Source organism: Macrobrachium rosenbergii, chromosome 17 (genome assembly GCF_040412425.1).
Source record: "Macrobrachium rosenbergii isolate ZJJX-2024 chromosome 17, ASM4041242v1, whole genome shotgun sequence".
NCBI lineage: Eukaryota > Metazoa > Arthropoda > Malacostraca > Decapoda > Palaemonidae > Macrobrachium > Macrobrachium rosenbergii.
Window position 1 is genome coordinate 5,054,274 of NC_089757.1, and position 16,996 is coordinate 5,071,269.

General features: G+C 36.9%; 1 protein-coding gene across 1 annotated transcript in view; it reads left to right on the top strand.

The window, feature by feature from the left end:
* Positions 1–2,436: 2,436 nt before the first annotated feature.
* The window catches only part of LOC136847672 (alkylglycerol monooxygenase-like), a 41,700-nt gene continuing 27,140 nt past the window's right edge, over positions 2,437–16,996 (top strand). Inside the window, exon 1 of the mRNA XM_067119471.1 lies at positions 2,437–2,730. Within this exon, the coding sequence (XP_066975572.1) occupies positions 2,575–2,730 (156 nt within the window). The 5' untranslated portion in view covers positions 2,437–2,574. The remainder of the gene's footprint in view (positions 2,731–16,996) is intronic.

Sequence of the window (16,996 nt, forward strand, 5' to 3'; positions counted from 1 at the left end):
TAACTTACCTTAATTAGGTGGAAGCCTAAAGCGGTTACTCTGTTGTCATCTGCATTCAACGAGTCGATCAAGACATCACTCGATCGATTTCTGCTCCTTCACAATGCGGCATAAACAACCATTTTTGATGGCTCTTTATTCAGTCATTATTATATAAACATATATATAAATGTGCAAATGACAGAGAATATAGGTCAGTGAATCATATAAGAAAATAATATATCTGACCACAATAACCCCTTAAAAAGACTGTGGAAACTTTTTCCATACTTGGACCATACCTACCGGCATTACGCCTGTAGTGAAGTGTTGTTGCCCAAACACCACATAAACCTCATTTAAATCAAATTTATAACGATATACACCATTGTGACGCTACAAAGTAGTCGATATAACAAATTCCGAAGGTAAAAACAAAGAAGAAACGATCGAATTAATGGGAAAATTCGCATTTGAACTAAAAAAGAAAAAGGATATGCTGTCATCATACATCTTGCACGTCATGTTGAGCTAGCAGCTACTATGCATGCGCAAATGAGGAAGACAACTAAAAAAAAAAATCTTTGGACCTGCTGATTTGGGTTCATTGCTTAATAGCTATGCAATATGTTTTGGAAGGAAGCCAAACATATTTAATTTAGCAATACAACCAAGCAGTGAGGTATATATTTAACACATATTAATAATTATCATAAATTATGATCAAAATTCACGTAAATTCTCATCGAAAATTGATGTTATAGGGGATTTATTGTTGTAGGTTAATCATACTTCTGGCAGCACCAGAAGAAGAGGTGAAGCGTCAGGTGGAAAATGAGAATAAACCCAGAAAACTGAAGGAAAAGGTGACGTAAAAACGAAAATTTCGTTTGTTTTGTCCGCATTTGTATGTCTGTTACGGGGTAGGGGTTTGATTTTGAGTTAAAACCCTTTCTGGAGTGACAGAGGCCATGTGCAAAATTTTGTCTGGGTCTGTCAAGCGGTTTGGATTTCTCGTTCTGTTTTATCCACACACACACACACACACACACACACACACACACACACATATATATATATATATATATATATATATATATATATATATATATATATATATATATATATATATATATATATATATATATATATATATATATACATATGTATATATACATTACAGGTGTTTATACACATATATATATATGTGTATATATATAATACATCACAGGTGTTTATATATATATATATATATATATTTATATATATATATATATATATATATATAAACATTTGTGATGTATTATATATATACACATATATATATATATATATATAATACATCACAGGTGTTTTATATATATATATATATATATATATATATATATATATATATATATATATATATATATACACACATATATATATGTGTATATATATATATATACATTACAGGTTTTTATATATATACACACTATATATATATATATATATATATATATATATACATATATATATATATATATATATATATATATATATATAGATATGTTGTTGCTGCCATGCCATTTTCGCGATTCCCGGTAGTACCCTTTCACAACTGGGCTGAGAGAAAGAGAGAATGAGTCTACACATAATTACTTTTAAAGAGAGCCAACATAATTAATCTTTCCACACATGTTCATGACCAGAATCATGTGTATGTGCGCCCTTATATCAGTGTGTGCGTGTTTTACGGAGCAGTAGTCGGGTTGAAATCACGTGTGTTCATTTGTTTGTAAGCAGGTCGACGAGCTCAAGACAAACTTGCAGCGGCGAGTCGGGAGCGGCAGGCAACTAGTGACTTCACTTCTTCCTCTGGCACCGAGGAAGAAAGACGGAGCAACAACAAGCGTCTGTTGGCGCCACAGTGCACAGTGACGGTCAGAGGCACAACAACAACTTTTTTTTTTTTTTGGGCTCCTACCGAGGGACACTTCTGTTAGATCGCGGTCCTCTTCTTCCGCTCTTGAGGAAGTTTCCGGAAAGTCTTACCCGAGCATCCTTGCAGTTGTAGAAAGCTGCTCAGGGATAGACTTACGTTTCCCTGCCTGTAACTGGAATTTGAATATTCATCTTGAGAGATTAAGGAAACAATGAACTGCGTTTGTTGTTGACCGGAAATATGAAAGCTGATGTACCGTTTTGTTAAAGAGCTCGCAAGGTATTGAACATAAAAAGCTTTTTTTTTTTATTTCTTACCTTCGCTCTCTGTCGCTCACGACCGTAATTACCATCCGGAAATCCAATTCGGATCAACTTGGGAACTCTTGAAAGCAGTAGGAGATTGAAGAAGAAAATCAGGTTAAATAAGGAAGTAACACGGAGCTTACCGTTGCACTTGAAGATCACACGAGAAACGCAAAAATCAAGCAGTAGAAGGAAAAAAAAATCGAATACACCTAATACATGCATAGGTGTCTCCATAGAAAGGCCAGCGTCATATCCTCTTGCATTCTTCTTTTAGACCCAGTCAGTCACTGAAATTTGAGCATACTGAAAGGAGAAGGGGGAATAGCTAAAGACGAGAACAGAAAGAAAAGAATAGTAAGAGAAATGGAGTTAATAGAAAATCGGACGAGCCCGTCGCCGTGTCTAGTGACACTGAATCTCTCAGACGTCGGAAGATCATTCGTACTGAGCAATGACAGCGAGGAAGAGTTCCTGTTGTCTCCGGTTCCCCAGCCGAATGTACCTGGGTATACATTACAGGTGAGTCGTTCTTCTTGCCTCGTGCCTCAGTGTGGTCGATGGGTTCTCTCTCTCAGGCTGCTTAGAATGTGAGAGCTGCTTTTAACTAGCGAAGCTTTCCTTTCCTTTTGCTCTTGATTGTGTGTGTTTTTTTTTTTTTTATTCCTTACTTCTGTCATTTTAATCACGCTTTCACTGTTTTACGAATTGATGTATAGTATTCACTTCTCATGTAACGACATCATTGAACTTGCACGATAAATTGTGTACTAAACAGTTATAGCTAAACACTCGTTTGAGAAAATTTTCTACCCGACGTCTTATCTAGAGATAGAGAAGCCGCATGACGATAAATTCTTTATCAGCAATTTGGTCTAGTTTCGTGACAGTTATCTTGCGTCGCTTCTAAGGTCGTGTAGGAAAAGGGTTTCTGTTCTGTTTACCTGCGTATTCTGCATAGATATTTCCTGTATATATGTATATATGTATATATGCATATATGTATATATATACATATATGCATGTATATATATACACATATTTATATGTATATACATATATATATACATATATTATACATATGTATGTGTATAATGTGTGAAGTGTGTATAATACGTATACGTAGGACGAATACAAATATATATGTATATATATGTGTGTATATAGCCTATATATATATATACATATATATAGTATGGGTGTGTGCAGTATGAATGTATGTATGTATGTATATATGTATATACGTATGTATGTATGTATATACGTATGTATGTATGTATGTATGGTGGTAAGCAAAGTATCTTTGAATATTTGGCAGCAATTCTGGTTGGGTATTTTCGATGTCCCAGAAAGTTGGCACCGCTTCTCGAGCGACGTGGAGTAAACAAAAGTGTCCATATCTTCTTCACTGAGAATCTCGAGTCATCCTCAGTCTCGGCCTAAGATTAACGTCAGTTGCATGTACTTTGATTCTTTTCCTATTGAGAGAGAGAGAGAGAGAGAGAGAGAGAGAGAGAGAGAGAGAGAGAGAGAGAGAGAATGCCCTGCATATAATTCACTGTCTCGTTTCCACGCCCTTCACTGATGTTAATAAAATGGTAAATCTTAACTAATTTTCTGTGAATGTTTTTGAGGGGCTGCTTCGTGGAGTTCCCTCTTGTTGTCCGTTCGCTCACTTGTTTGATTTTTCAGGGTTAGGTTCTCTGTATCGAAAACGGTAGCCATTCGATTTTTTACACGCAGAACGGGCGAAGTGATCCCAGTTCTCACTCTAGAGATATTTTTCCCCATGCAAAAAGTCCAGCCACAAAACCGAAACTTAAGGTCAAAAAATCACTAAATATCTTAACATTTATATCAGGTTTTACCAGGGGGCTGGACAAAATATCTCTGATTAAGACTTTCCAGTGCAGTATTTACATCCAAATTTGACAGTGGTTGCCAAGTGTATTCTTCAGGTTCAAAATCAAAACAAAAGGAACTAGGCGCAGTTCATAATATGGGCCTTAGAATCTGCACAGAGGCTTTCATAACTCCACCTGTTTAGAGCCTTTATGTGGATTCACATGAACTACCATTAGGTTTAAAGAAGGCATGCGACTGATAAGCTCAAAAAACAAAAAAAAAAAAATCAACCTTCAAGCTCTTGGCTGGATGCGATTCAAGATTTAGAGTAAGATCATCTAAACCTTCCCAAATCAGACAACTTGAAGAATTAAAATTTAATTCTTCAAGTTGTCTGATTTGGAAAGGTTTAGATAATCTTTTGTTTTTTGAGCTTATCAGTCGCATGCCTTCTTAAACCTAATGGTAGTTCATGTGAATCCACATAAAGGCTCCAAAAAGGTTGAGTTATGAAAGCCTCTGTGCAGATTCTAAGCCCCATATTATGAACTGTACCTAGTTCCTTTTGTTTTGATTTTGAACCTGAAGAATACACTTAGCACTATTGTCAAATATGGATGTAAATACTGCCCTGCAAAGTCTTAATTAGAGATATTTTGTCCAGCTCCCTGCTAAAACCTGATATAAATATTAAGATCTTTAGTGATTTTTTGACCTTCAGATTCGGTTTGTGGCTCGATTTTTTGCTTGGGAAAAATATTTCCTATTTAGAGTGAGAACTGGGATTGCCTCGTCGGTTTTCATGTTATCATAATTTAATTCTGATGACATGAAAACTCAATTATCCTTGAGGTAGATCATCCATTTAACCCTAACTGGTTTACTCCACATATAAGCATGTATAGAGAAAAATGTCCGCCAGAACATGATAACGAACATATAAGTGAAAAGAAAATTTACTCTGATCAGAACCACAGGGTGTGGAGGTGTATGTGATAGGGAGTCATATGTCGCCAAACTACCAGATTCCTCCTGCATTTCTTCTATTTGTATTGCTGAACATACAGCCATAGCCAATGCTTTGAAACTAGTGCACAAAAAAAAATGTAAATCTGCTGTTATTTCTAGTTATTTCTAGTGACGCGTAAAGTACCTTGGAGGCAATGAAGAAACTGAAACTTTTTCACCCTCTTGATTCGGAAACCTCAGGCCCTTTCATCTCTCCATCAGACAAAAATCCATTCTTTTTTTTTTTTTTTTGTAGCAATAGAAGGACATGAAGTAGCTGACAGGGAGGCTATAGAGATACCACACTGTGATCAGAGAGTGGTAATTAAACTACATACTTAATATATGGTAGCAGCGGTGGTCACCACCACTACCAAAAAATAAAGAAAAAGAATCGTGGCGAAATAGGCTTCTGGGGATCTGGCTAAAGCCGAACGGAAGGTTAGAAATCAGTATGATCAGCCTTAGAAGTGGGCATAGTAGCTGAGCTGAAAATGGTATTTTTGAAGGGACCAGTATCCCAGAGTATGCCAACTTAAGCACATTCTGATAAACTGTTCCAGATATAACAATGGAAGGAGGAAATACCACTTGCATTGTAAGCATATTTCAGACATTTTAAATGATAATATTGATGAAGTTAACCTCATGTGATGGCTGTGTGTTGCCAGTATATTGAACTAAAGCTATTTATTCGTACATTTGTTTATTGTATTTATTCTGTGGTAATGAAAAGCCTTAAAGCTTCTTGATGCTTGAGGATAAATCGAGTGAAAGACGATGAATATCCGAGACAGGTTCCAGCGCTTGGCCCAAAGTCAGTCAAACACTCTTTAAGATCGTTAGCGTAATGGCCAGGTGGCAAAAGCAGCGGAACCATATCTATTAAGCCATTTAAATCTTTCCCGTTTCTCCTTGCCGCCCGTGTTATTTCTTTCCACTTGGATGGTAATACCTTTCTCCTGGCATTTTAAACTGAATATTTTTTATTTGCTTTTAGCATCCTATTCTTTAGTCCGAGTCTTTTTGATATGTTTTAATGTATTTGTATGTATTTTTTACAGCTTTGATAATGAGGTGAGGCCTTGAAACATAAGCAATAAAGCCATGCAAATGCCTGAGATGTCTTCCTCAAGTTCCTTATGGCTATATTTTGGCTGCTGATTGCCACCATCCATCCTTTTATATATATATATATATATATATATATATATATATATATATATATATATATATATATATATATATATATATATATATATATATATATACATTGTATATGTATGTATGTACATGTATTTGCCCCATGGCAGGTGTTTGCCTGTAAAAAATAAAAATGAAATGATTCAGGAAGCCTGAATTAAAGAGAGAATTCCACAGTCACGAAATGAACGTTATGAAGTGATCCAAACGCTTGACGGTCGACTTCGGTCTTCCCATAGGTATTTATGTAGCTCATTGACAAGACCGAGGAAGACTTAATGTTGCGGACACAAGAAAAATTTTGCTTTGGGAAGTGTGTGAAACATATAGAGCAATGTCCAGGTACTTTTAATCGCAGGCATCAGAAAAAATTCTGAATCTTTCCATTTTGATTAAGGTAGTTTGAGATATACCAAAACTGGTACTTTTTCATTCCTTTTATCCGGCGAAATGCTTCGCTGCATTTTCCCAAATACTATTAAAATTAACAACTGGTCGTTTCAAAACAGGATTGCTTGGTAGGCCTATGTTGTTAATAAAGCCTTCTGTAGAATAGGCCTAAAGCCATGACACTGGTTTAGTCTCTCATGAGAGAAGTAACAGCGTGTAGATTAGCTGAATAAAATAATTAAGAGAGAGACCGCATTGTAGAAACCAGTCGAAGAGTTGTAGTTAGATTCAGTGTAATTATTGCAATGTGGCCATCTCTGTGAATGGCTCTATGAATCCGTGCCACAAGGAGGCCATTTCCTTAGACTGACACCACAGAAAGATCAAGTTCCTTGGGCCATATTTGATCAGTAAGAGGATATCATAGGAGATAGTGATTTATAGACATATTTTTCGTAGGCTAATGGAATACTATACACGTGTCGTCGAAATACGATCTATGTAGCCATGGCTTGTCTGACTGGTTTTAGGACGGCCTTCCATCTTGTCGATTCTCAGTCATCTCTAAAGTCCTAGATCTATATATATATATATATATATATATATATATATAAGATGAAACACTTATGCAGTATTTATGTGGAAGAAGAATCGAGTGGTGAGAAAAGTGAAAATACATAAAAATGATAAAACGACATGCGCATGTGAAAGGACAGATCAGAGTGCTTTGGAATTTTTTGGTCACGTGGAAAGAATGAAACCGAGGACGATATTGTGGAGAACAGTGTTATATATCGGAAGGTGGGAGAAGATAAAACCATAGAATGCACTGAATAGATGACGGTAATGGAAAGGAAAGCCTTTATATCCAGGGATGCGCAAGAACGCCTGCAAGTTTGTTGCGAACAGCTTAGTGAGTGTAGGGAGGTTCGACTCGCTGCTCAGAAGTTTATGCTTACGGCAGTATAGGATTAGAGGCGTTGCTATAGCTTTTATTTACAATGTTTAATTTACAATTAAATAAAAGCTATAGCAGCTCCCCTAATCCTATACTGCCATCACCTTAGAGGTATAAATAGACCGGAGGATGCTTCCCTGTATGAGTTCTTGCTTGAAAAAGGCTGAGACCAGGGGCGTCATTTAGGGGTGGCTGGGAGGGGGCGGGGCGGCAGACTCATGTTGCCCCCCCCAGCCTCAACTTGCCCCCTCACCCCACCAAGACCCAAGAAGTAACAGCAGCCGGTTTTCCATTATTCCTACCGAAATTCAAATGTGTCATCACGTTAAGTTATATCTTTCTATTTATGTCTATTTTATGTGCTTCAAAAACCACATAAAATAGCTCAAAATAAAAAAAAAAAAAAAAAAAAAACAGGTGATTAGGCTTGCTTCGCTCGCCAATCCGCCTTTGCACCCCCCCCCCATCAAAAATCTGAAATGACGCCCCTGACTGAGATAGGCGAAACGGACCGTAGCACTTAAAATAAATGGAAATCACACCGTGTACTTATCCAGAACTTTGAAGTAAGATTGAAAACAGAAATAAAGAAATATGAAAAAGTTATCATCAGAGAAGTCAATTCTACAAAGGCGATCGACAAAAAAAAAAAATTATATATATATATATATATATATATATATATATAAATATATATATATATATATATATATATATATATATATATGTATGTATGTTTCTTTCACCATACTTCACTTCCAAAAGGGAGGTTTGGCTCAACAATCCCTTCAAAGACTCCCAAAGGCATCTGAATCCTCTTCTCGAACTTTTGAATACACCCTGACACCCACCTTACTTCAGTTATTTTGTGAGTCACCTCTTCTCTCATTCTGCCTTCGTCTGTTAAAGATACTCACAAAATCTTATATCAATCAGCCATTCGCCCACCATCCACGTTTACATTCATTGCTCCATATTCCCTCATAGCTTTATTCTAGCTTACATTTACTCTTACCTTATTTCCGTTGCAAAGACTTTCAAACTTTTTCACTACAGTTTCTGCAGTCCTTTTCGTTATCTCAAGTCATTCATTGCCCCCGGTCAGTACTTTATCATCTGCAGGGAAAATCCATTTCACATTTCAGTCTCGACTGACTCATTTTCGTGCCCCACAACTTTCTCGGACTTCTCACATCATTCCATCCGTGAAGATATCAAGAGACTTCTCACATCATTCCATCCGTAAAGATATCAAGAGAAAGATATCGTAAAGATATCAAGAGACTTCTCACATCATTCCATCCGTGAAGATATCACATCATTCCACCGTAAAGATATCAAGAGGCTTCTCACATCATTCCATCCGTGAAGATATCAAGAGACTTCTCACATCATTCCATCCGTGAAGATATCAAGAGGTAAAGATATCACATAATTCCATCCGTAAAGATATCAAGAGACTTCTCACATCGTTCCATCCGTGAAGATGAAGATATCAAGAGACTTCATCACATCATTCCATCCGTAAAGATATCAAGAGACTTCTCACATCATTCCATCCGTAAAGATATCAAGAGACTTCATTCCATCCATCATTCCATCCATCCATAAAGATATCAAGAGACTCACATCATTCCATCCATCATTCCATCCGTAAAGATATCAAGAGGCTTCTCACATCATTCCATCCGTAAAGATATCAAGAGGCTTCTCACATCATTCCATCCGTGAAGATATCAAGAGACTTCTCACATCACTCCATCCGTGAAGATATCAAGAGGCTTCTCACATCATTCCATCCGTAAAGATATCAAGAGACTTCTCACATCGTTCCATCCGTGAAGATATCAAGAGACTTCTCACATCATTCCATCCGTAAAGATATCAAGAGACTTCTCACATCATTCCATCCGTAAAGATATCAAGAGGCTTCTCACATCATTCCATCCGTAAAGATATCAAACCGCCATGAAGACATAAGGCACCCTTGTTTAGGGCCCTCTTTTACACCAGAGCAGTATTCTCCCTTCCACGTATTTTAACACATGTTTCGACTAAAGAAAAAACTTTAATCATTCTCAGCAAGTCGTCTTCGACATTAAACAGACGGCCAATGGAACCACCAACCTGTTAAAGGTTGTAAGTTTCAAAAAAAATCTAAAAAAAAAAAGCTGAGAGAGAATTTAAAGTTGTTAAAATCAGTTATAAAGAGATTGCCACATGATCCCACGTAGTAGTCGTTTTAGTTATAATATGAGCATCAGCACCCGCTGTCGAATTTTAAGTAATACAATAGTGCATAACTTTGAGGACTTGCGTAGGCACAGGGAGTGGAGCATCTAATGTGTCATCGATAAGGTTGGTGTCCAAAGCAAACATATGAAGCTATTTGTACGTCTGCAGAAATGAACATTGCAGCAAAAGAATTTGAGATAGCAAATGATTTTAGCTATCGTTGTTGATGTAGCTGTTGTTATAAATCCCATATCTGTGCTCGCAGGGGGCTTGAGCGAAGGATTTATTCTATAGTGAAAGGTAGAAAATAGATCAAAGCACAGTTAATGAAGTTGAACAGCTTGGTCGGAAGAGACCAAAAGGAACAGAACGAGAAGTAGAAGACAGGAAATTTAACAGCTGGAGCCTTGCAAGAATGCTGCAGTGACCATTTAGATATGACATAGCAGAACTTCAGGATGGCTTGTACCGAATACATTACACTTAAAGGAGCATGGGCATGCACAGATGAAGATAAGAAGAATTGGACCTCACACAGAGAGAGAGAGAGAGAGAGAGAGTTTATTGTATAATCCATTTTTTGTAAAGAAATTTATAAAAGAAATTTAATTTTCCTTTTTTTTTTGTTTTTGCCTGGAAACACATAAAGACAAGAAAACTTGAACAACAGCGCTTTGATTTCCTTTGAAAGAAATCGGGACAAAAGTTATGAAAATGACAAAAGATGCTTCGCTCTGAATGTGGAGAGAAGTTGCAGTGGATGTGCCAGTCACCTGATCGACTTGGCTTCATGTACTCAAAGGACACAGACTTAGTTCAGATCTATTCTTCCTTTACATTTGTCACGTATTTCCCTCAAGATTACGAGTTACATGTACCACACCTGACCTGAGCTAATGCCTTATTGTAATTGAATTTCAAACCTACATTCTGTCTTTCTTTGAAGAGCTGTAATTACGTTAACTGTGCTAGTAATATTTTTTTTTTTATTTCGGCCATCTTTCTCATTGCACCAGATTCGTCACAAAACTCGTGGATGACCTTTGAGCAGCCATATCCGTTTTAAGGTTTCATAAGCCAAATCAGCTCAAAGTTTCAAGGATGATCTTTCAATTGGAGCGTTTTTATCTATTTTAGGCTTCCATTTCTAGAGGTATTCTAGAAATTCGAGGACAGTTTTGATATTTGACCAGTTACGTCTGTCGAGGATAATATTGCGGTTTGAAGTCTTAAATAGTTGAGAGCTTCTTGAGGAAAACGAAGTGGTTGGTCAGTTTCAAGGAATTTAATGGTGATTTTCATAATTTTCAGAGATGGTCTTCGTTATTCATATATATATATATATATATATATATATATATATATATATATATATATATGTGTGTGTGTGTGTGTGTGTGTGTGTGTGTGTGTGTGTGTGTGTGTGTATATAACTGAGTCACGAAAATATGGAACGTGATGAATATATAAATAATGATAAAATCCACGAAGGAAAGGGAAACACAGCCCTCCAGTATTTCTCTTTCCTTCGTGGATTTTATCTTTATATATATATATATATATATATATATATATATATATATATATATATATATATATATATATTTATATATATATATGCAATACATTTCTCTTTTTTCTTTTTAGGAAGGTTTCCCTAAAAAAAATTTTAAATGCCAACACCTGTCAGGGCGCAGTTCGTTCGTAACTTTCTTACCCTCCATGGCCGAGCTTTGGGACTCTCCTCTTTCTTCCGTCCTTAAATCTTCAGACCTCCCATCCTTTAAGTTGTTAATAATCGTCGTTGCTCTTTCCTTTTCTTTTGTCTTTTTTCGTTTATATTGAAACAGACGTAACAGTTTCAGAACACAAGAAAAAGACAAGCACATGCATGAAAGATGCAAAGATTGCAAGTTTTTCTTTATGAACATCATTTTTCAATTTACACCTTCTACATTTCTCTCTAGAAACAGGTAAAACATTGCAAAACATAAAGCTGATTGTTCATTTGTATTCACTTCAGCTCTTTTGAAAGCGGGCATGTCATACCTGAGCTCGCATGCGATCACGCGCACATATGAGGAAAATCTTAAATTGTTATTTTTGTTCATCCTGGTGCTTTGGTGGAGCGGTCGATGGATCCGCTCCCAACCGTCCTCTCTCACACGAACAGAAGAGAGAGAGGGTACCAGCTTACCATTTTCTTTTTCATTTGTCACATGATATCTGAAAACCCGAACGCCATCTAGTAACATTTTCCAGGCGAGCTGTACGCTGAACCCGAGTCCAGAATTAAGCAGTATGGAGTAGAGTAGCTGTCGTCGGGAAACGTAATTCATTCTCGGATTAGATCATTGTCAATTCAAGTAAGGGACGTTTGACATGGTTTTGGATGGAGACCTTGATGAGAGGATTTGTGTTGTTTAAACAACGAGTGTTAAGGAGGATGAAGACCATCACATGAGTGTACAGACGAACACAGAATAGGCTGTATTGGATATGGTGAGGAGAGACGCAACAACTACAAGTCGCAGAGGCGAACGACAGGAATTGAGTAATTTTTTATTTGTTGCTAAACTCATTTTCGTTTTTACGTAATCTACTCTCTCTCTCGGTTTTCAAGGGGCAAATTGATAGTAATCATCATCATCATCATCATAATGTGGGATTGAGTTGCCATGGGAAAAATTTAATATTACGCTGCACTGTGAGCTCCAATAACGGATATGGCTGGGAAAGATCAAGTAATCTACACTGAAACATCGTGGATAGTGATAAATATCCAACATCCAAATTGGTTAAATGCGTAACGTGCTTTAGTTCATTTCCACTTGAATGCATTAGTTGTTCAAGTCCAATGCATGACAGTTGTCACTTTCATCCAAAAACTATGATTATTTTAATGATTGGCATTTTCTTGGGCTCTCTCTCTAACCATTCATGAGCCTTGTAAATAAATAACATATGGAATTATATTATATATATATATATATATATATATATATATATATATATATATATATATATATAAATATGTGTATATATATATATACACATATATATCATATACTGTATACATATTATGTATGTATATATAATTGAATTTTTTTGTTACATACATCGTGAGTCTTTTTATATTCACAAACATTAAGCTACAGATGTCGTCTAATATCCAATTAGCTCCACCTCGGAAACATTACCGAATGGGAGTTATAACTTGGAAACGATTCGGCACCTGGGAGATTCGAACGAGCCGACGGTGCGGATCGACGGCTTTCAGGGACAGTACCATTCGGCTGTCAAGAAACAGCCAAATGGTACGGTCCCTGAGATTCGTCGATCCGATTCTTTCATGAATTATATAAATGCCCTTCGTTGATATTCTCGAGGTAGAGCGAACTGACTATTATACGACATTCATAGCTTCATGTTTGTGGATCTATATATATATATATATATATATATATATATATATATATATATATATATATATATATATATATATATATATATACTGGCAAAACTTCAGTAAGGATATAAACTTCCAGGATTGCCGTGTCGAAAGAAAATATACTTTTTTTTATCAGCTTATTGCTTGCTATCTTTGACACTTTGTTCTCATCATTTCTTTGATATATGTTGATGGTACCAAGATGGTGTGTTTCATTCGTGCCCCACGACAGCTGCGTCCAGTCTCTCGTGTCGGTCAGGTTTATCGCCTTGCATCAAAGTGATGCCAAATTGAATATTCCCACAATAGCTCTACTCAGTTTTTTACAGCATTTAACAAAAAACTAAATTCCCTTAGTGCTGTGAGAATAACCGGTGGTTCTTTGGTTAGAAGAAAGGCAGTGGGAAGATGCAAGATGTTTTTGAGACGTCTGTGATCTGTTAGTTTTTGGAAGGAGAGAGATCTCGCTGCTGTCTAGTCAGATCATTCATTGAGGTCTTCTGCTAAAGAGGAAAGGCTGCTCATGTTTTTGACTGACTTATAAACATCTTACATTTCCCGTTACACATGGGTAACCTACTATATATACTATTTCTGTATCCCCTCTCTCTATATCCGTGCCATTAAGCGCTTCAGCCCAGTAAAAAGCCTAAGACGTTATGTTCAGTGGATCTTAATGCTACTACAAAATAAAACTCCATTGTTACAAAAAAAATATCCTCTTTTCTGTCCATGACTGGCCAGTTTTCTGAAAGGAGACGGCGCACTTTAATTTCCTTTTCGAAAAGGAAAGGAATGAATGTCAGTTTGGTGCGTTCTTTGTTAGGTACACTTAAGTATTTACCAAAGATTCATTTGCGGTTTCCAGATGGGCAAGATTTATGTTTTCTTCTCAGATGGGTTGGCGGTTGGTATCGACTACAATCCTGCCTGTTTTGCTATCAGACTTAAGAATTTTTCACACATTTTACAACACATACAAACGATAATGTTTCTGCTTTAAAAGGAAAGATGAAACTGGATAGGCAGTTTAGAGCATATGTAAAAATAATGTAAATAAATGGAATTTTTCGTCATATAAGGAGAGCATACCAAGGCCTCTCAACAGTTAACAAGCCAAGTTTTTATTACAGTTATACAAATATCAAGTGCTGATTCCGTTTTCTTTCTTGAGTACCTGTATTGGGAAATAATGTTTTCGTCAAATGCTCGTACGGATAGTAGCCATCACTGCAAATCATGTGATCTTCGTCTACATCCACCAATATTGATCATCAGAAAGGAGTCAATCAATGAACGAACAACATTACTCCAGTCTAATTCTGTGGCAGATATTGATGATTACTACTTATATGTAGCAAAATACATTGGGTGGAAAATAGCCAAAAAAAAAAATTAAATCAAATATATAAGTAAACAGGAGACCATTCACAAAAATACATGATACTATTTCTGTTGTTCAAACCAGTGTGACTCTCGTAGGGGGATAGTGCCGTCAGTACACCTCATGTGATACACTGTAGGCATTACTTAAGGTTCTTGGCAGAGTCCCTTTGGCCCCTAGCTGCAACCCCTTTCATTCCTTTTGATGTACCTCTGTTCATTCCCGTTCATCAATCTTAATTTCTACCCTCTCCTAACAATTGATTCATAGTGCAACTGCGAAGTTTTCCTCATGTTACGCCTTTCAAACCTTTTTACTGTCAATTTCTGTGTCAGCGGTGAATGACCTCATAGGTTCCAGCGCCTGGCCTTTGGCCTAAATTTTGTATAAGCCAGTGGTGACTATCATACGCACTTCTACTTCTCCAACCCTTGTGACTGTTCTTCAGACGTGATGAATGCCAAATGACCCTCCGAGAGAGGCAGAGTGGTGTGGAGGGCCTTTCTCCCGTCAGGTCACTCGGTACGGGAGAAGAAAAACGTCGTAAATGTGGTGGTGTTGGTTTTAGGTAGGATGATCCCGTGTCGGTAACTGAGTCAGTTTTTATATATACTATTTCTCTCTCTCTCTCTCTCTCTCTCTCTCTCTCTCTCTGAAAGATGTCAAAGTCGACAATTTCGAAGCTGAGAAAAATCGTGGTGATATATGGCTGTCCTCATCGATTCATGAAACCTCTCGTAAATCATCTTGGCATTTCCTTATCGAAGCTAACGACCCGTGTTGCCGGAGTATCGCACTTTTTTCCGAGTCGAGGAAAAAGCTGAAACTTAGATAGATGCGGAAGAAAACCCTGCGACGTTTCGTAATTATTGTAATGGGAACGAATTTGCCAATAATTATTTCCTTAGGTACGGCCTCGAAAATAGTGGCGCCGAAGGAATGGTAAGAGTACACACGATATATCTCGGTGATAACATACAGAAACTATTCACCGAAAGCGAGAGATACCGATCGATAATCAGAAGAGGTTTGTGGAAAAAAGTAGATAACGCATTTGCGTCGTCCTGTCTTTGTTTGTGTGTGTGTGTGTGTGTGTGTGTGTGTGTATATGTATGTGTGTGTGTGTGTGTTTTATTATTAGTATTTTTTGCTATTCTTGATTATCAGTAGACGTTGACCTTAGTCGTTGACATACTATTTTTCCTAATAACATTTTTTTTTTTTTTTTTTTTTTTTTGGCAGATTGAACTCTCACTCGTTGCTTAGCTTCTCGGGCCACAGTGTTGCCCATTATCGCTCATATAATATACCTAAGGTTTGTTGCAAGTTTCTAAATACTGATTTTTTGAGTGAGGTAGCTAGCCTCATACCGCTGGCCGAACAAGCGATCACGAGAGTCTGCACTAATGGCATCTAGCTTTTACTGGCGGTCACCCGTCCAAGTATTTATCAGAACCGGGATAGCTAAGTTTCACTTACCGAGAAATTAACGGTGTTTCAAACGTGTCGTCGCTTGGCATTCACTAGTGTCACCCATCCAGGTACTGACCAGACCCAACGCGGCATAATTGTAGATTAAACAGCATACTCAAAACCAAAGATCACGGGAGAAAAATAGCATGAATAAGTAACCATTATTTTCTTCTTCTTTTTTTGTCAGCTGAGTCGGAATCTGTCAGTCCTTTATCATGCTCTCACATTCTGGTCGACTCCTAAAGAGTTATATATCATAATTAAATCATTGTTTTATGTTACAAGTCTTCTGTGCGTTAATTCTGATAATTTTTTTAAACTAAGGTTTATAAATGCGTAAATTACAATTCCCTTAACTGCCTTGAATTTCCTATGGTCGCTGCTTTAATGCAAATTTCCAGAAATACAGTTATATTGGGTGAAAAATATCGTTGTTTCCCGTCGTATTTTCTTAATACATCACAAGCTTTTCTCTCTCTCTCTCTCTCTCTCTCTCTCTCTCTCTCTCTCTCTCTCTCTCTCTGGTTCGCATCAAGAGAAGCAGCCTTACAAATGTAAGAGGATGTAAGGCACTTGTTGAGATTCCGGGATTCCTTGTAAAATCATTATCTTTTGATCCATCCATCATTCAGGCGAGAAGTTAGTAGTAGTAGTAGTCGTATATTTAGAGGAAACAGGTATGAAAAATCGATGAATTATCGGTTTATCACATTTCATGTGCATTTCAGCCCTATGTGCATAAAGAAAGACACTTGGATCAAAATTAGCATTCAGTGGTTTAGCACTGCGTAAGTTACAAATTTACTTCCATTTCCTCGTATTTTCTTGTTCACGAGAGCTG